The sequence below is a fragment of the Microtus pennsylvanicus genome, chromosome 6 (genome assembly GCF_037038515.1).
Source record: "Microtus pennsylvanicus isolate mMicPen1 chromosome 6, mMicPen1.hap1, whole genome shotgun sequence".
Lineage (NCBI taxonomy): Eukaryota > Metazoa > Chordata > Mammalia > Rodentia > Cricetidae > Microtus > Microtus pennsylvanicus.
Window position 1 is genome coordinate 107,832,417 of NC_134584.1, and position 18,726 is coordinate 107,851,142.

Below are 18,726 nucleotides of genomic sequence, written 5' to 3' on the forward strand. Positions count from 1 at the left end.
TCAAAAAGAAGCAGGAGCCTGGCGGTGGTGGCGCAAGCCTTTAATCCCAGAACAACTAGGACTGTTACACAGAGAAACCCTGTCTCAAAAACAAAAAAGAAAGAAAGGAACGTTTCTAGTATGAGTTTGATAACCCTGTAAGCTCAGCACTTGGAAGAGGCTGAGGCAAAATCATTGCTGTGAGTTTGACACCAATTTGGGCTGCTACCCAGTAAGTTCCAGGTTAGTCTGAGATACAGAGTGAGAACCAGTCTCAAAAACAGGGCTGGAGCTGACTATGAAAAACAGTACTTGCCTTTAATTCCAGCACTTGGGATATACAGTGAGTTTCAGGATATCCAGGGCTATGTAGACTCTGCCTAAAAAAAAAAAAAAAAACAAAAAACAACCAGGCTGGTAAAATGGCTTAGAGGGGAAAGGTGTTGGTCACCGAGCCTGACGACCCGAGCTACAACCCTGGTCTCCCACAACAGGTGGAAGAAGAGACCCAGTTCCCACAAGTTGTCCTCTGACCTCCACACACACACTGTGGCACATCCGTGAGTGCACGCACACACACAAATATAAAATTGTCTAAAAAAGAGAATATGTATCATTTTCAAATCTAGATCTTTGACAATGTGAATCAAATACATTGCAGTTATATATAAACAGAACTGGAAGAGACACTGAAAATGTGTGTTGATCACATGGCGGAGGTGTCTAATTCATGGAGAAATGAAAGGGGACAGGCGGGATGTATGTGACAATCTGTCTGGTGTGCTCCTACTTAGGCTGAGGATGTAGCTCAACAGCAGAACATTTGCTAGCGTGCAAAGACCTTGGGACTGATTCCCAGCACCACATACATATCTACACAAAAGTAGAATGTGTCCCTGCTTTTGTAAAAGCTATGCATATTTTGAGACAAAACTGAAAGATACAAAAAGAAGATTGAACACACTCTTGCTCATATTTTATGATGACCCCGCCAAATGAGCGCTCTGTGAGATGTTTCTAAAGACCTTGCCAAATTCAAAGCACTGTTTTCTATTGCTCTCTCTCATAGGAATAAAGGATGAGGACAGAGGAAGGCTTTGAAAACAGTGCATATTTTTTTAAAGATTTTATTTATTTATTAAGTATACAGTGTTCTGCCAGAAGAGGGCACCAGATCCCATTACAGATGGTTGTGAACCACCATGTGGTTGCTGGGAATTGAACTCAGGACCTCTGGAAGAGCAGCCAGTGCTCTTAACCACTGAGCCATCTCTCCAGCCCCACAGTGCATATTTTTGCTGAAATACAATTCTTTCTTTTTTCCTTTTCTTTCCTCCGTTCTTTTTTTTTTTTTGAGACAGGGTTGCAAATATTGAAGACAGGCCTTGAAGTTGGTACCCAGAGTAGGGTACTCACTATGTAGCCAAGAATAGCCCTGGCCTTTTGAGTTTCCTGCCTCTACCTCCTGAATGCTGGAATTAAAGGTGTGCACCCAAAACTCAAGTCCAAATGGATCAAAGACCTCAACATAAAGCCAGCCACACTGAACCTCATAGAAGAGAAAGTGGGAAGTACATTTGAAAGCATTGGCACAGGAGACCTCTTTCTAAATATAACCCCAGCAGCACAGACACTGAGAGAAACAATTAATAAATGGGACCTCCTGAAACTGAAAAGCTTCTGTAAAGCAAAGGACACGGTCAACAAGACAAAACAACAGCCTACAGAATGGGAAAAGATTTTTTTCTTTTTTTCTTTTTTTTTAAATATTTATTTATTTATTATGTATACAATAGTCTGTGTGTATGTCTGCAGGTCAGAAGAGGGCACCAGACCTCATTACAGATGGTTGTGAGCCACCATGTGGTTGCTGGGAATTGAACTCAGGACCTTTGGAAGAGCAGGCAATGCTCTTAACCACTGAGCCATCTCTCCAGCCTGATTTTTTTTTTCTTGAGACAGATTTCTCTGTGTAGCCCTGGCTATCCTGGAACTAGCTCTTGTAGACCAGGCTGGCCTGAAACTCACAGAGATCTGCCTGCCTCTGCCTCCCAAGTGTGGGATTAAAGGCGTGCAGCACCACTGCCCGGCTGTGAGGACAAACTTTATTACACGGTATCAAGCACCATATTAATCCCACCAGCTTTCTCATCAACACTGGTTAAGCACGGGGCAACAGGACGGGCTTTTGTCCAAATTTTGTCCATGTACTGAGAACTAGGGTGAAACAATTTTACAGCAAAGGACTCACTTGTGGGGGCTGGAGAGATGGCTCAGCAGCTAAGAGCATTGCCTGTTCTTCCAAAGGTCCTGAGTTCAATTCCCAGCAACCACATGGTAGCTCACAACCATCTGTAATGAGGTCTGGTGCCCTCTTCTGGCCTGTAGGCATACATGTAGTCAGAATATTGTATACATAATAAATAAATAAATATTTTTTTAAGAAAGAACTCACTTGTTTGGTGGAGGAAATTTAAGGCACGGCAGCATTCAGACTGTGATATGGTTACTGCTCACTGCTTTTACTCAGATACATAACTAGAGACAGAAAGACAGGGGAAATGTTTGGTTTGGTGAGGAAGGGGTGAGAGCAAATTTAAAGGCACAAGCAAGGAGGACGTAGACGAAGCATCTGAAATTGCTGAAGACATTAACACCATCCCAGGTGAGCCTCTTGCTCTGCATTGGGATAATAGAGAAGGTGCCCAGAAGGCAAGACCCACCCATCTAAGGCTCCAAGTTGTGAAAACAGAGAGCCGAAATTGAGAATACTACCGCAGGGGGATTCTCTGCTCCACAATGGCTGCCCAGGAAAGTGTTTTGACTGGGTCAGGGCACAAGATACATCTCAACTTGCAAACAGAACTTGACCATGTCTTCTGTATGGTACTGTTTTTGAAGATAAGAAAGATGCAAGGGTAAGGGGGGGTGTCATAGAGTTTGTGCCAAAGTTCCAGAAAGCTGCCTAAGCCATTCGATAGTAGCAGAGTACGACTCTTTGTAGGGAGGCCCTGACAGATCATCACGTAAAGGTCTGAAGATAAAGACAAACACTGCAGCAGAGGCTCCAGGATGTTGGAGACAGCAGATCTGATGAGAAAAATCTGCGGACATGGGAGCGAAGCCTGCCCAAGACAGAGGGAATGTGAACTTCAGGCAGCAGAGCTAGGTGGGCAGAGCTGTCCGAAGCTGTTCGTGTCCAGATGGTTCCATCTTGAGTCCCAGATGCCAGATGTGGAGTTGCAGAGTTTGGTGTTTTGCCCTGCTGGGTTTTGATATTGCTTCAGTAAGCATTTTCTTACTATCATTCCAGTTCTTTCATTCTGGACTGGAAAAGTTTATTCCATGTCGTTGTTTATTGGAGGTACGTAGTTTGTTTTATTTTACACAGACTCACAGTTAAGAGACTGCCGTGACTTTAGAGAAGCTGTTGGGGCTTTTGAACAATTTTGGAACTGTTAAGACTTTGGGAACTTTAGGGCTGGAGAGATGGCTCAGAGGTTAAGAGCACTGCTTGCTCTTCCAAAGGTCCTGAGTTCAATCACCAGCACCCACATGGTGGCTCACAACCATCTGTAATGAGATCTGGTTCCCTCTTCTGGCCTACAGGCAGACAAACCACTGTATACTTAATAAATAAATCTAAAAAAAAAAAAGACTTTGGGAACTTTAAAAATGGGCTAAATGAACTTTGCATTATGAGATGAACAAGAACCTTTAGGGACCATAAGAGTGGAATTAATTATTTAAAAGTGATGTGTTTGTGTAACCATCCTTACAGGAATGAAGATATTATAAACAGATACTGTGTTCCTCCCTCAGGCTATCAGGATATTGGGACAATGGACCTCAAGCTGGAAAGAGCAAAAAACTGGGCTTTTGGTGCTAACCAGAGGCAGAGATTTCGTACAATGCTGAGGACTGGTCAGCCCACTTTGCAGGAGAGACCGGGACGGAGACAATGACACACCTCAGCTAGGATGGATTAGCTGATTGATTCTTTTCCCCTCTGCTTAAACCTCATGTTAGGACCCTAAAGATGGCTTGGAGGTGGGTGAGCCACTGAACCTAGTGTGGTCACATCTAATACATCTTACTCTGCTTTTCAGTATCATTTGTTTCTGGAAGCGGCCTGTTGGCAGTGGGCGGCCAAGCCTGGCTTTGTAGGCGATGCCAGGGCTCAGGCACTGGCCCTAAAAACTCCAAGTCACAATTTCAGTGACATAACCAGGAAGATAGACTTTTTTTTTTCCGGTGGTGGCCACTTGGAACAAATTGACGGCAGATAAATAAGGAAGATGGAAGGGCCCCGCCCAGTTCCTGAAGTCACTTGATTCCAGGGACTTTTCCTTTCTTCCCATTTCTGGGGCATCAGGTGCTTTTCACTTCTATCGGATAAAGCAGAGAAATAAGTATGTGGGCTTGTTTTGGATTTTGAAAAAAAAATTGGCCCTTAGTGAGTTTCTTCCAGTCAGTGTACCCCAGGATTCAGGGCTTGGGGCTCCTTTGAGCTAGTTAGGTTCATTTTGAACCATTCTGGTATCTGGTATTTGGTGATTGGCTTTGTCTTTTAACAATCTCAACTGTTTGAGCTCTGTTGAAGCATTTGGGATCTTATGCCATTGTATGAGAGGTCTTGTCAATTTGGAAATTTGGAGGGCTCTTTTGAGCCAACTGGGGTTCTGTTCAATCACTTGAGACAGAGAAATGAGGCTATTAAGGAAACTGTCCCTGTGATTTATGTAACCATAGAGAACGTTACATTTTTTACTATCATCTTGGTGCCCCCAGGAAGATTTCTGGTCAGTGTTTTGTTTGCTCATGCTGTTTTGTTTTGTTTTCTGGACAGGGTTTGTCCATGTAGTCCTGGCTGTCCTGGAGCTCTCCCTCTGTAGAGCAGGCTGGCCTCGAACTCAAAGATCTGCCTGCCTCTGCCTCTGAAGTGCTGGGATTAAAGGTGTGCGCCGCCACGTGCTTGGCTGGCTCAGATGATTTTAAGGCATGGGAGCCATGACTTAAGCTGCTCCTGGCTTACTGAAAGTCACTGAGTTTTAAACCTCTGGCCACTTCATCTTGCATTTCTTTTTTTTTTTTAAGATTTATTTTTATTTATTGTGTATGTTTTTCTTGCTTGTATGTTTGTGCACCACGAGCATGCCTAGTGCCTGTGGAGGCCAGAAGAGGGTGCCGTGTCTTCTGGAACTGGAGTTGGAGCTGGTTGTGAACCATTAAATGGGTGCTGGGAAATAAATTTGGGTCTTGAGAAAGAGCAGCAAGCGCTCTTAACTGCTGAGCTGGCTTTCCTGCACTCAGTTTTGCATTTCTGTTTTCAAATCATCTGTGCTAAAATTGTTAGTCTCATCTTGTCTAATTTAAATTGTATGACTGTGTTTGGGGGCCAACGTTTGGATTGTGTTAATATATAGCGGCTGTTGCCCTGTCTATATTTTTTCCTCTATTCCTTTGAGAACAAGATGAGTTAAAGTGTAGGAATTTTTCTAGTCAACTGGAGAATTTGAGAATGGAAAGAAACGGTCATACAGAACTTTAACATTGTCAGGTCTAGCTATGGTGTTAATGAAATGTTAAAGTGAGCTTGCTTCCAGGTAGACTGTTTGAACTTGGTACTTTCTTTTTTTTTTAATATTTATTTATTTATTATGTATGCAGTGCTCTGTCAACATGTATCTCTGCAGGCCAGAAAGTACCAAGTTGGGGGCTGGAGAGATGGCTCAGAGGTTAAGAGCACTGACTGTTCTTCAGGAGGTCCTGAGTTCAATTCCCACATGATGGCTCACACCCACTAGAACACTGTATACACAATGAACAATTAAAAAATAATTAAAAAAGATTAAAAAGGGAACTAAGGCAATCAAATTGAGTGATGTGTGCGTCATGCACACACACACACACACACACACACACACACACACACACATGCGCGCGCGCGCACTACATAGCACATATATGAAGGTCAGAGACAACTTGCTGGAGCTCGTTCTCTCTTTCCACCTTGTGGGTCCTGAGGACTGAACTCATGCACCAAGCGGAGAAATGGCTGGTATTCTGTCTGTGATACTTAGACACAGGCTTCACACACCTCAGGGTCCAGTGTAGGAGCCAAGGTCATGAGCCTGGCCTGAGCTCTGGAAAGAAAAGGGAAACTAGAGCCTAGAGGTCAAAGAGGAAGTTGGAAGTGTAGGCGGGAGAGCCCGAGGAGTCAGTGAAACTTCTAAAGCCTCCATGCCCGCGCGGAGTTTGCGCTAAGGGCTACAGGAAGCAGCCGACTTTTAAGGCAAGAAAGTGGCTGCTGTCCTTGTTTCCAGATCTGCAGGGGCCACCTTAAGCTAGCTCCACCTTAAGCAGGCTCCACCCAGTACGGCCATTGGGCCCCGCAGCGGCTGGCTGGCACTGCCTCCTCCCCTTCCTAGTACTCTCACCTTAGCTGCGGTTTGGTTGTGGCCATGTTCCTTCGGGTGGCAACCCAGAGGCTGTGTCCCTGGAGGGGCTACTGCTCCAGGGGGTCACAGGTACAAGTCTACGTGTGGATGGGGTCCTGGAGGGTGGGGAGCCTGGTGCGAAGTGCTCGAGATTCTGTGACGTCATCTCTTGCAATCTGACCGGCTCCTGTTCTCCCCTCCTGCCACAGGGTAGGGCTGCAGCTTCTATTATCTTCCCTATGGCCCTCACACTCACTGCTTCTTCCTGGCAGGGTGGACTCAGTCAGGACTTTGTGGAAGCTCTGAAGGCAGTGGTAGGGAGCCCCCACGTGTCCACTGCTTCTGCCGTCAGAGAGCATCACGGGCATGACGAGTCGATGCATAGGTATCAGAAGTTGCTGCTGGGACTGAGGGTCCTGGGCTGTCCTGGTCTCTTGCCACCTGTTTGGAATGTGCGGGCGTTCTCTTTAGAGAGGTGTTCTCTGTTCCAATCCGCTGAGGCCCCGTCCTCAGGTCCTTGGAAAACTCCAGGTTAATGGAAATGAGAGGGCGAGGGGCTGGAACGCCTTTCGAAACTTCTGAGGTCTGCCTGCTTCTAGGTGCCAACCGCCCGATGTTGTGGTGTGGCCTCAGAATGTGGACCAAGTCAGCCGCCTGGCAACCCTGTGCTACAACCAAGGTGTTCCCATCATCCCGTTTGGCACCGGCACTGGTGTTGAGGGGGGAGTCTGTGCTATACAGGTATAATGGGGTGCTCCACCTGTCAGAGCTCTGGCATGTGGGGCCTCAGCCACAGAATGGGGTCCTAGGGGCTGCTCCTGGCCTAGAAACCGAGTTGGGCAGCTTTCCTGTCTTCCCTGCCACCAGGGTGGAGTGTGCATCAACCTGACCCATATGAACCAAATCATGGAGCTGAATACAGAAGATTTCTCTGTGGTGGTGGAGCCTGGTGTCACCCGAAAAGCTCTCAATACCCACCTGCGGGACAGCGGCCTTTGGTTTCCTGTTGGTAGGCCCAGGACTAACCAGTTCCTCAGGGTCCTGAGGGCTTGGGGGGGCTGTTTGGGGGATTTCAGAGGACCCCATCTTTCCCACAGGGAAAGAGCTTCCCAAGTTGCCCTCTCCAGCACTCTATCCTTTAGACCCAGGTGCAGATGCTTCTCTGTGTGGCATGGCAGCCACCGGGGCCTCAGGCACCAATGCTGTGCGCTATGGAACCATGCGACACAACGTGATCAACCTGGAGGTGGTCCTGCCTGATGGCAGGCTGCTTCATACTGCAGGCCGGGGCCGCCATTACAGGTGAGGGATACTCGGGAGGGCCCTGCGCAAGGCCAAGCCAGGTCACTAAATCACAAGCACTATGATGGTAGCTGGGGCTGCAGGAGAACAGTCCAAGCCTGTCTCCTAGCTTTAGGCTTCTAGACAGAAATCACTCACCTACCTTATGTGTCCCTGGGTCCAGGAAGAGCTCGGCTGGCTACAATCTCACAGGACTCTTTGTGGGCTCAGAGGGGACTCTGGGCATCATTACTTCTGCCACCCTGCGCCTGCATCCTGCACCCGAGGCCACTGTGGCAGCCACCTGTGCATTCCCCAGTGTTCAAGCCGCTGTGGACAGCACCGTTCAGATCCTTCAGTCTGCAGTGCCTGTGGCTCGCATTGGTGAGCAAGAAACTGAGTCAGTTGGGGTGGGTTCTATAGAAAAGGCCCTCACAGAAGGCCAGGCCTCACTGAAGTAGCCCTCTCCCTGGTTCCAGAATTCCTGGATGACGTCATGATGGATGCCTGCAACAGACACAGCAAACTGAACTGCCCCGTGGCACCCACCCTTTTCTTGGAGTTCCATGGCTCCCAGCAGGCATTAGCAGAACAGGTGCAACGCACAGGTGCGCTGGGGAGGATAGCACAGTGGGGCCTGGGCTGTCCTAGTGCGGGGCTAAGGGACAGCCTTTCTGTTCCTACTACAGAGGCAATCACTCAGGATAACGGGGGCTCTCACTTCTCCTGGGCCAAGGAGGCTGAAAAGCGCAGCGAGCTTTGGGCGGCACGGCACAATGCTTGGTACGCAGTCTTGGCCCTGTCTCCTGGACGGAAGGTGAGCTGGGGGCCAGGGTGGAGGTGGGATCGGTAGTTCAGCTCATAAGCCCTTTCCTCAACCCATTACCCAGCAGAGAAGGCTGAGGCTCCCCAAGGGCTAGCAGGGTGGTCATGAGGACTAGGAGGGTAGTGTGGGGTGCTGGGAACCTGCATGTGGTCCAGGGGAGCAGTGGAGACCTGAGCTGATAAACACACCAAGGCTAGAGTGGGCTGGAGGACAGATGTTTCATTCAGTGGCATCAAGTTCCCCTGGGTCCTAAGCCTGAGTCACAGTGGCCCCTTACCTCTAGGTAGGCAGTGGGCAACTGGGAGAACCACATGAGCTTGCCTTCTGATTCAGGCCTATTCTACGGATGTGTGTGTGCCCATCTCCCGGTTGCCAGAGATCCTGGTAGAGGCCAAGGAGGACCTTAAGGCCTCAAAACTCACAGGTTCTGTTCTACGAACTTCCTGTTGGGAGGCACTGGGGTTGCTGGTGCCTGGGCAAGGAGGTTAGAGGTGACAGCTTTGTTCTCTGGGTCCCCAGGAGCCATCGTTGGGCACGTGGGTGACGGCAATTTTCACTGCATCATACTGGTCAACCCAGATGATGTGGAGGAGCAGAGCAGGGTCAAGGCCTTTGCAGAAAATCTGGCCAGGTAAGGGCTGAGTCAGGGAGGGGTGGGTGTTGGGGAGGGCAGAGGCAGCGGAGAGGGGGCTGCTGAGGACTCCACCTGGCCTCCTAGGCGCGCCCTGGCACTCCATGGGACATGCACGGGAGAGCACGGCATCGGGCTGGGCAAGAGACAGCTGCTGCAAGAGGAAGTGGGCACGGTGGGCATGGCGACCATGCGGCAGCTCAAAGACGCACTGGATCCCAGAGGTCTCATGAACCCAGGCAAAGTGCTGTGAGGAACTTGAAACCGCTGGCCTACAGTCCCCAGAATGCAGAGCCCCTGTTCACGACCTCCCCTTCATGCCACTGGCTCTACAAGACAGAATGACTGACGCTATCTGTGCCTGCCAGGTGTCTGTGTAGCTGGCTCTCAAGGTGAAGGTCAAGAGGATGGACTTACAGAGAATACTTTCCTTGCCGTTCTTAGCCTTCTGCTCCAGTAGAAAACCCAGGTGTTTCCCAGCGGAGTTTCTTCCTGGCTGGCAGAGATGGTGTGGGTCTCCTCCCAGAGTAAGATCAGATCCCTCTGTGGAGGCCTCTCCCACTGGTGTCCAGCATCATCACAGCTCATCCTATACATAGGGCAGGACCACGCCTCTACATAGGGAAGGAGCCTTCATTCCACAGTGAGGCCTTCTCCTTGTCCGCCAATGCCCATGAATGTGAACCCTATTTGTAGCTGTATCCTGTACCCGTTGGTCTCTGACCTTGGATTAATGAGCCATTTTTTTTCCGGGGCGTCCTCTTAGACTGACAGTAGCCTGGGCAAGTGGCTCAAGTTCAGGCTTTGGAAGAAAGCCTGTCCCAACCCTCCTGCATTTGCGTACCGGAGGCAGAAGACCCACCTGTGGAGGAGGTCACTTCTGACAGCTTCCCCACTAGGTTTAGACTGGAACACTCTCTTCAAGCTGCTGCCACATAGGCCGTTAGAAATGGGGGTGAGCTAATCCTCTGTGTACCACCTGTCTCCATGACATTATACTGTTATACCATTATAATGCACCACCCACCAGCTTTTACCTTCAAAGTCAGCATATTGCCTACTTGGGGGCCTGGCAGTTTTGAGATTCCCAGATCAGAGCGCCTGTCTGGAGGTACGTGGGAGTTGTTCCTCAGAAGTCCACAAGAGGGCGCGTGACACCACAAATCTGAAAAATAGCGTCTTCTAGTTCCTACCTCCCAGGGTCAGGTGGCCAGTCTCAAGACCTTTTACCCCTGTGGATCCCAGTCAACTGTAGTACCATTTCCCCTACTCCTAGGTTTTTGGGTTGGAAAAACGAAACAGGAAGGAGCCACGGACAGGGGAAGTAACAGCCTCTCAACCCCCTCGCTCTTTTCTCCCACCATGCTCCCGGAAGAGGCCGCCACCCTGTTACTTTTTCAGTCCAACTTCAGTTCCAAGGACCCCTTTTCTGTGATGTCTGTCTCATGGTTCTCTCCTAAACCACTTCAGGATGTAGAAACCCAAACATCGGTTGCTCAATCACCAGGGAACGAGAGGGCTCTGGTGAACCCTAACCCAGACAGATTGTGTGCCCCTCCCACAAGCCCTCCCGAATTGAGTTCCGCTGGGCAGGGCTTCTACACCCCACCCCTCCAGTAACAAGCGACTAGTAGACACTCAATAAACAGTCATTTCCCCACAATTTCTTTTATTAAAGAAAATTCCAAACATACAGAAAAGTTGAAAGAACAAGTACACTATTCACTGAATATCAGTCGTTGAAGATTCAACAATGGACATTTTTGCCTTATTTGCTTTGTGTATTTTTGGGGGGAACCATTTGGAGTTAGATTATACATTGCTTGAAATCACTCAACTATATAGTTCAGCATCTATCTCCTAAGAAGGACATTCTCCTATGAGCTTCAATACTATTAAATGGCTATTAGATGGGTGGTTTCCAAAAGGGGCTCCTGGAGCTCTCAGAAGGCCTTCTGGGCTCCTGGTGCAAAGGGGAAGAACCCATCTTTTGGCTCTTCCATATTTTCCTCCCTCTTAGAAAGGCAGAGCAGGAGCAACAGAGGGTTCTAGAGAGTGGTCTGGATGGCAGGTGGCAAATACAAGTGCCACCTGGGAAGCCCAGACAAGCCTATTCCACCCTCACACCAGGCACCGGCAATCTGGGTCCAAATCCAGAGGACGTGACAGCCAACAGAGGGCTTTGGTGTGCCGGGTGGGGGCGGAAGTCACTGGGGATGAGATGAGCACCGCCTAGAGAGCCTAGAATAGCACCCGGAGTGGGGCCCAGCGCTGCCCCAACCAACTCAACCACCGGACTCAGCCACAGCTCCGCCAAAGCAGCTGGGCTCACATAGCCAAGGTGGGCACATGAAGCCTGTCTCCAGGCCCAGGGGTCAGGCAAGGAGATTGCTTTCAGGGCTGGGCCCTGCCCTGCCAGTTCTGCTGGTAGGATTATATATAGAACAGGGAGACACAGTTGCCAGGCAGAAGCTGGAGGTGCTGGGGGTAGAACAGTGCCCTTTGCAGTGACAAAGCTACAAGGAAGCCTGCTGTGTATGTGCCAGGCCTTTGGGGCAGATCCCTGACCCTCACTCCGAGCTGCATCACTGTGTCCCCACTTCACATGCAAGGAATCAAGTTCAGATGAAGTTACTGCCTCACCATTCTGTCAGGAAATAAAATGCCCCAGCACAGACAATGAAGTTTCTAGTATTAACAGTGCTCACAGCTCAGGTCCCAAGGTCTCAACACTCAGACTCTAAAGCATTCAGTTCTCTGAGCCTGCCTGCCTGCCTGGGCTCGCACGTGCCCACTGGCCGACAAATGTCCACACAGAGTAGGTACTTCAGGAGGCATCTGAGGCTAGGTGACCTCAGACCAAGAATGGTAGCATAGTCCAAACTTGAGGGCCTGTTGGGACTGGGCCCTGAGGCAGCAGTACAAGGGGCAGGTCTGGAAATGGCCATGGCACAGATATGTAGCCATCTCCCTCCAGAGCTTTCCTTAGCTGGCTCTGCAGGAGGCCCTGAAATGCAACTCCTGGAACCTGGCTAGGAGACGGGGCAGGTTTGCACTGCCGCCCCTGCCCTGAGTTTCCTGCCCAGCCTGCAATTTGCCAACATTTATGAGCTGAGTGGCTGGTTCTGGTTCAGACACTGTGAGCTGGCATAGTTCCAAACCAAGGCCTCTTTCTGGGCCTCAGCGAAGCATGCCCATGAGTCAGCACTGAGCTGCGGATGGAGCATCGGGCAAGCTGAATACAAGACGGGGAGCAGAGGCTGTGAAGGGTGGGCAGGGCTGGCACCTGGAGGTGCCCACATCCTTGCAGCACCTGATGACTGCAAGATCTTTGCCCCTATCTTCCCAGAAACATTCCATCACAATCAGCAATGACAGGAGACTGACAATTACTTAAGAATTCATAAACTTGAAAGCCATACCTGAGCCTCCATCGCCCAGCCTTGGCCCAGGTGTGGCTAAGAGCCACTCCAGGTGCTAAGAGAGTGCTGTGCTGGGGAGGTGGACAGAGGGAACTGGTCTCTGCCCTCTACTCCTTGACTGTGTACAACACTTCATTAAAATAAGATCACACAGTGTATCTTTTATAGATATTATTTTAATACCATATCAAAACACCTTGACTGATGAAAAGCTTTTCTCCCGAGCTTTGAACATTTTTAAAATATTTTATAAGGGTTTTTTTTTGTATTTTAATATATAAATACAGAAATCTATCCTGCATGGGCTGATGCCACGTGTGAATATCAATGGCTAAAATGTTCTCAGTGTGCCTGAAAACAGGGAGCAGTACATGTTCCTTTAAATAAGTCTTATGTTTTCTCAAGGGAAAACAAAACCAAACCACAAGGGCCTAAGAAAAATGTCCAGGCTTTTTTTCAGTGTATTTGTGATTGTTAAATCCTCTGATTGGACCAGATCCAGGAGGAAAGGCAGGAAAGACATGGGAATGGAAAGGGAAGCATCCTTGATGGGCTCTTCTTCATCTTCCTTTTCTTTTTTTTGGCAAGGAAATCAAGGTACCAGGGTACTAAGGGGAGAAAAGTGCACAACGAAGCCAGAAAGATGGGACAGAAAAACAAGAAAACAAAAAAATCCCCCAAAGTAGAAAGGTTAGTGACAGAGAGTCAAGTGGGGTGTTGGGCGAAGGAAGTGACCGAGTGCCCGCCCGCTCTCAGAGTGCTAGCAGTGAAGACATGGCTATGCTTGATTCTGTCACTGAGTGGGTTTTAGCTGGGCAGCAAACAGCAATCTGTAAACATCACGAGGGAAAACACCAGTCGACACTAGACTTTTTTTTATATAATTTTTTGTTGTTGTAAACACTTTAAAGACAGACCCACAACGCCTTTCAAAGGTGAAAAAGAAAATGCCCTTTCCCTCCTGGGTTGATGGTGAGGGGAAGGATAGAGGTCAATTCATTCTTCTCTCAGACTCGCTCTCATCCAGTTGGTGTCCTCAGGGAGGAGGGAGGACCATTTTCTGGAAGTCAGTGCAGAAGGGGTGCCCTGTTCCCTCTGGTGTCCCAAGCTCAGCTCTGTGCAGTGTCCGAGGAGCCTCCTCCCAGGAACAGGGCTGTCTGTCCCTGTGTGGGTCGGAAGAAGTCAGTCGTGCTCCATCTGGCCGAGAGCTGCTGCTCTATCTCACGGTGGCAGCAGCGTGTCCCTCTGAGGGCAGGCTGGTCGGCCGGGGCGTCTGGTTCAGTCCAGGAAGGCCCCGGAAGCCAAACATCATGCGGGCCATTTGGACCTGCATTCTGAAGCCAGGGTCCAGTCCCCTGCCTCACTCTCACCCTTGCTTTGTCTTCTCCCCTTGTCATCAGATTTTGAGGTGAAGGTAAAAAGAGCAAATGTCCCTGATTTGCCTGACACCGTCAGCTGGTCTGGGCATTTACTTGGAATAAATAAAATAAACCTAACAAAAGAAAACAGAACAAGGAGAGAAAGAGAAGAAAGGCAATCCCCCCAAATCTTTGGATGTGAGATGAAGTAGAAATGGGCTATTGGTTTTTCTGGGACTTATGTTCTGATTGCCAAGGGTGGGGGGAGAAAGAGAAAGAGACAATATGCCAGCATAGACCTCGGAAAGCACAGGTGGGGGCTGGAGAGGGGTCAGCAGGTGAACAGTCACGCTGGAGACACATGTGCATGTGGGAGGAGCTGTCGTGCTGGCTGCTGCTACTGTGACACTGTGCAGTGGACGGGAGGGCTGAGTGTGGCCAGAGCCCTCAGGTGGAAGAACAGCAGTGAAAAGACCTCAGACAAGCACTGGGCAGTGGACAGTGGACGTTCCACAGCCTCTGTTTAGGGATTCTCCCATTTCTAAAGAAACAGAGCCTCGGGAGCCTCCAAGAGGTGAGCAAGGAGGAGACAGCTGCAGAGCCCAACTGGGCTCCCTTGCTTTAGCCCATGCACTCTGCAGGGGATCCTCTGCCTTTCCTCACGGAAAGGAGTGGAGTCTACCTTTGCACTGAGTTCTTCATGAGTGGGCTACGGTCCCTCTCTTGTGTTCCCCCAGGAAAATCAATCCCTCCACATCCTGGGAACTGCTCACTGCATTCTTCTTGGAGGGGTGTTTATCAGGCAGCCTGGCCCCTCTCCCCAGCGCCCAGAAACTTGACTCTGTAAACCCAGAGCCCCCACCAAGTATGGGCTCACCTTTGAGAGGAGTCAGTAAGCCAGCCCAGCAGGGTCAGTCAGCAGGGTGCTCTGGACAAGATCTGTTGACTTCAAACCAGGAGTCTATGCAGCTGGAGCGGGTAAAGGGGAGACACGTCAGCTGCTGACAACAGTGCTCCTGCAAAGGGGCTGTCAAGGGGCTGGACTCTTGGGAAGGGCTTTAGAATCTTTCCTGAAGGGACCCCAGGGAGAAATGATTATGGCCCCCCTCCCCCCGCCCCCGCCACCTCCCAGAAGCAGGGAAGGGAAGACTATCAGGAATGGTCTGAGGACACAGGGGCAGAGGGGAGCTTGAGAGATGGGTCAGTAGCTGAGAGTGCATGCTGCTCTGCTAGACAACCCAAGTTCGGATCACAGCATCCATGTCTTCCGGTTCACACTCGTCCCATAAATGCAGCCCCAGGGGATCTGATCCCTCTGGCCTTGGTAGGCCCCTGCACTCAGATGCACATACACATAGATGCACAGACAAATACACAATTTAAAGCTAACACACACACACACACACACACACACACACACACACACACACACGATCCTGGAGGTTGGGGAAATGGCTCAGTGGGTAAGAGACCTTGTTGCTCTTTCAAAAGAGCCAGGTTTGGTTCCTAGCATTCACATAGTGTGGCTCACAAACATCTTTAACTCCAGCTAATAGGGATTCAATATTCTCTTCTGGTTTCAGTGGGCACCAGGCACATACATCATATAAATACATGCAAGCAAACTATCCATGTACATCAAATAATAAAATAAGCTGGGGGTGGTGGTGGTGCACAATTTTAATCCTAGCATCTGGGAGGCAAAAGCAGGCGATCTCTGTAAGTTCAAGGACAGTCTAGTGTACAGAGTAAGCTCCAGGATAGCTGAAGCTACACAGTGAGACCCTGTCTCGATAAATCAAATAAATCTTTGGGGGAAAAAAAGAATGCTCCTGGCTCAGCAGAATAGGTACAGGCTCTGGTCCATCTCATTTTGCAGAAAGGGCAAGAGTGGCCTTCTGAGGCCCAAAGTAAAAGTACAAGAAGCCCAGGATAGCAGCAGTTAAGCCTAAGAAGGTGAACGCAGGTGGACTACATAGAGCAGCAGGTTAACTGGCTCAAAGGCGGGGCAGAAAGTGGGACCAGATGAGAGGCTGGCCAGTGATAAGTGAGGGCACCTCTCTCAGGAGCTTGGCTACAACAGCAGGAAGGGAAGCTAGATCCTTGGGCTCTCTGACATCGCTAAGTAAGCCTGGGAAGGGGTGTAAGTAAGGCCTCACCTTCCAGTGTTTATAGAGGGCTGTCTGGATCAAAGAAGAAACAAGTGCTCCAAGACACTGTCCTGATTTGTAAACCCACATTTCAGCATTTTCAAAGAGAGTAACCAAACAGGTAATTTGCTGAGGGCCAAGGGTTTTCTTTCCTGGCTCTGGTTAGTGCCTCTCTGTATGCTGCAGGGTCTGTGGTGGAAACCGCATCAAGAACCACAGTTCTCTCACAGGCCAATCACACACCAGGCACAGCTGTGAAACTGAAGACCAGTAGTCCTGAGCTGGGCTGAGAAAAGCCCCAGTGCCAGTGTGGGCTGGAGGAGCAGAGAGCAGGTGGTGGCCATAGGAACACAGGGTGTGCTCTTGTCCTGGGCAAGGAGGGGTCTCTTTTCCAGTTAGGGAAAAACCAGCAACAAAGGCAGCCGCTGAAGGCAGAGGACAAACTCTGGCCTGGCTAACTACAGCAGAGCTCAGGACTTACAGGTAGTGCCTTTTCCTGCCTCTTGGCCCTTGCAGGAGGAGGGTGCCGCACAGGCCAGCAAGGACAGCTGCTCTACCCTTGCTACCTCTCTCTGCAGGGCAGGGTTCAGAGGGAAGGGAGCCAAGCTCCAGGTGGGATCCTATATACCTCCAAGCCAGGTCTGCCCACAGCTCCTACCATCTGAACTGCTGAAGCAGAGCTGAGCCCTGAGCAATTCACCTCTGCCATGCCCTAGCAATGACTGAGCCTTCCGTCACTACAGCAGATGCCTGACCCCTTTCAGAGAGCAAAGGGTATACAGATCATCCCATAACCAGAGAGGACTGGATGGCTGGTGAAGGCCATCTACCCCTTGGATGTGGGATTTGTCAGAGTTGTTCTCGCCAGGCCCTTGTACCTTTTGTGATAGATGCACAGGCAAGGCAGCCTGGCTATCGTGTCCCCCTGAAGCAGCTCCTCCAGGCAGATCACACACTCACCCGCATCTTTAGTCAGTACGTCATCTGCAAGATAGACAGACAGGGAGACCAACAGGGTTAGTCACCAGCAGGTGGGTGGCACAGATCAAACACAGGTCCAGGAACTACTTGCATGAATTAAACCACTATGCTTCCTGTGCAGGGGACACAGCAATGGGAGAAATTTGTAGTAACTGTAAGAGCCTTCTGACCAGAAATCCAGGCAGTAGGAGTAGGGAAGAAAAGCACTTACTTAGATTGTTCAAGGACAGCTTTGGAGAAGTCATGGTGGTGTGAGCCAAAGGCATGGTCTGGGGTAGGAGGGATTAGATTTCAGGCAAAGGGAACAGTGTCAGACACCTGGGAACTTCAGGGAAGTCTGCTAAGACAGGTTACAAAGAGATTCAGGGAGTCACAGGCAGGGGTGAAACCAAGTCCCAAAGGCAGATTTGTGCTGTGCTGTGGAACCTCAGTCTCCTTTGCTTAGCCAAGAGGCAGCAGAGGTGGAGACGGGGATCGCACTCTGGAGCCAACTCCGAGCACACAGCAACAGCACGTGTTAACAAGGTAGGGCAATAGCATGCACATGTCTGTAAGAGACGCCACAGGAAAGGCAAGGTTAGAGAGACAAATCAAGGTGTTTACTGAGTTATCTCCACAGGGACATACCAATGGAGACTCTTAGAAGTTCACTTTAGTCTAGATATGGAGTTCAGAATAGATGTGGGGCAAAATATACAGAGAAGAGACTAAAGAGACTGTCCAAGGAGAAAGTTTAATAAACCCATAGTTAGGTCTGGTAATGAAGAAGTGACGTGGAATCACCCGGAAATCCCCCAAACCACAACAGGCTATGGCTGTTAAGGAAGACGAGCTGAGATCACTTCCCACGACACAGTCCTACCAGTCCCAAACTGAAGTCATGATACATAATGAGATTCTGTGTCTACGTTTTCCTTTGAGCTGCAGGATCTTACAAGCTAAGCAAGGCAGTGTTATGCTTATCTTGTGAAGGAGGAAGCCCAGAGAAGTCACATGTCTTGATATTGTCCAGGAACTCAAGAATGGTGCAGGATTGGGGTCCTTTGTTCTGGTGACCTCTCTTTCCACTGCTGTTTGTATCTTGATTATTTTGGTGGAAAAAAAAACTATTAAGGACCATAAAATATTAATTATTTGGCTGGGCAGTGGTGGTGCACGCCTCTTAATCCCAGCATTTGGGAGGCAAAGACAGGGAGATCTCTGTGTTGGTGGCCAGCCTGATCTACAGAGTGAATTTGAGGACAGCCAGGGCTACACAGAGAAACCTTGTTTCAAGGGGGAGGGGGAACCATTATTCATAGGTTCAAAGTCCCCTACTTAGAGTCCCGGGGAAAAGAAATAAATAGTTAAAATTTGATATTGACATTCCTATCCATCGGAGTTGTGAGAGAAGTCACTTGGTTTCCTGGCCACTTATGGTCATAACTTTCTCTTTTAACATTTAGCTAAGCCAGGTACAACAGGAAGAACAATATAAACTTAGAAAGGAGATGGACAATGGTCTGTCACTACACTGTCACCTCATACTTCAAAATTGGGAAGTAAAAGGAAACCCTAAAGTGGCTAATCCCATCCACTCAAAGCACTAGGTACCATATGTAACTTAGTGCAGATAAAGAAAAATCTGGAAAAATAAAGTGACAGCAAAGTAGGATTCC

General features: G+C 49.3%; 2 protein-coding genes and 1 long non-coding RNA gene across 6 annotated transcripts in view; 1 reads left to right on the plus strand and 2 right to left on the minus strand.

The window, feature by feature from the left end:
- Positions 1-295: 295 nt before the first annotated feature.
- On the minus strand, positions 296-7,934 carry LOC142852463 (uncharacterized). The gene is made up of 3 exons (XR_012910966.1): positions 7,864-7,934; positions 6,420-6,860; positions 296-359 (listed from the first exon to the last, which is right to left on the minus strand). It is a non-coding gene; the product is annotated as an uncharacterized LOC142852463 (long non-coding RNA).
- Positions 6,373-10,928, plus strand: Ldhd (lactate dehydrogenase D). Of its 3 annotated transcripts, XM_075977295.1 has the most exons (11): positions 6,373-6,509; positions 6,692-6,804; positions 7,019-7,160; positions 7,287-7,428; positions 7,562-7,721; positions 7,885-8,084; positions 8,180-8,308; positions 8,390-8,517; positions 8,860-8,950; positions 9,046-9,157; positions 9,245-10,928. In XM_075977295.1, the coding sequence occupies exons 1-11, from the start codon at positions 6,444-6,446 to the stop codon at positions 9,408-9,410; spliced, it is 1,449 nt and encodes a 482-aa protein (XP_075833410.1). In that variant the 5' UTR covers positions 6,373-6,443; the 3' UTR covers positions 9,411-10,928. The 3 variants fall into 3 exon arrangements, with proteins under 3 accessions (XP_075833410.1, XP_075833411.1, XP_075833412.1); XM_075977296.1 differs by lacking the exon at positions 8,860-8,950; XM_075977297.1 differs by lacking the exons at positions 6,692-6,804; positions 7,019-7,160 and having other exon boundaries at positions 6,410-6,509.
- A 2,614-nt stretch (positions 10,929-13,542) lies between these two features.
- Znrf1 (zinc and ring finger 1) overlaps positions 13,543-18,726 on the minus strand; it is a 102,337-nt gene continuing 97,153 nt past the window's right edge. Inside the window, exons 3-5 of one of the 2 annotated variants that reach the window (XM_075977299.1) lie at positions 16,966-17,071; positions 14,815-14,906; positions 13,543-13,742 (exon numbers count right to left, since the gene is read on the minus strand). In XM_075977299.1, the coding sequence (XP_075833414.1) occupies positions 14,849-14,906; positions 16,966-17,071 (164 nt within the window). In that variant the 3' untranslated portion in view covers positions 13,543-13,742; positions 14,815-14,848. Of the gene's footprint in view, positions 14,072-14,814; positions 14,907-16,965; positions 17,072-18,726 lie in introns of both variants that reach the window. The other variant, XM_075977298.1, reaches the window with a different exon arrangement.

Coding starts and splice junctions, on each gene's coding strand:
- Ldhd (XM_075977295.1), top strand. CDS start 6,444: ATGTTCCTTCGGGTGGCAACCCAGAGGCTGTGTCCCTGGAGGGGCTAC. Junction 8,309..8,389: donor AGAACAGGTGCAACGCACAG/GTGCGCTGGGGA, acceptor TTCCTACTACAG/AGGCAATCACTCAGGATAAC. Junction 9,158..9,244: donor TTTGCAGAAAATCTGGCCAG/GTAAGGGCTGAG, acceptor CTGGCCTCCTAG/GCGCGCCCTGGCACTCCATG.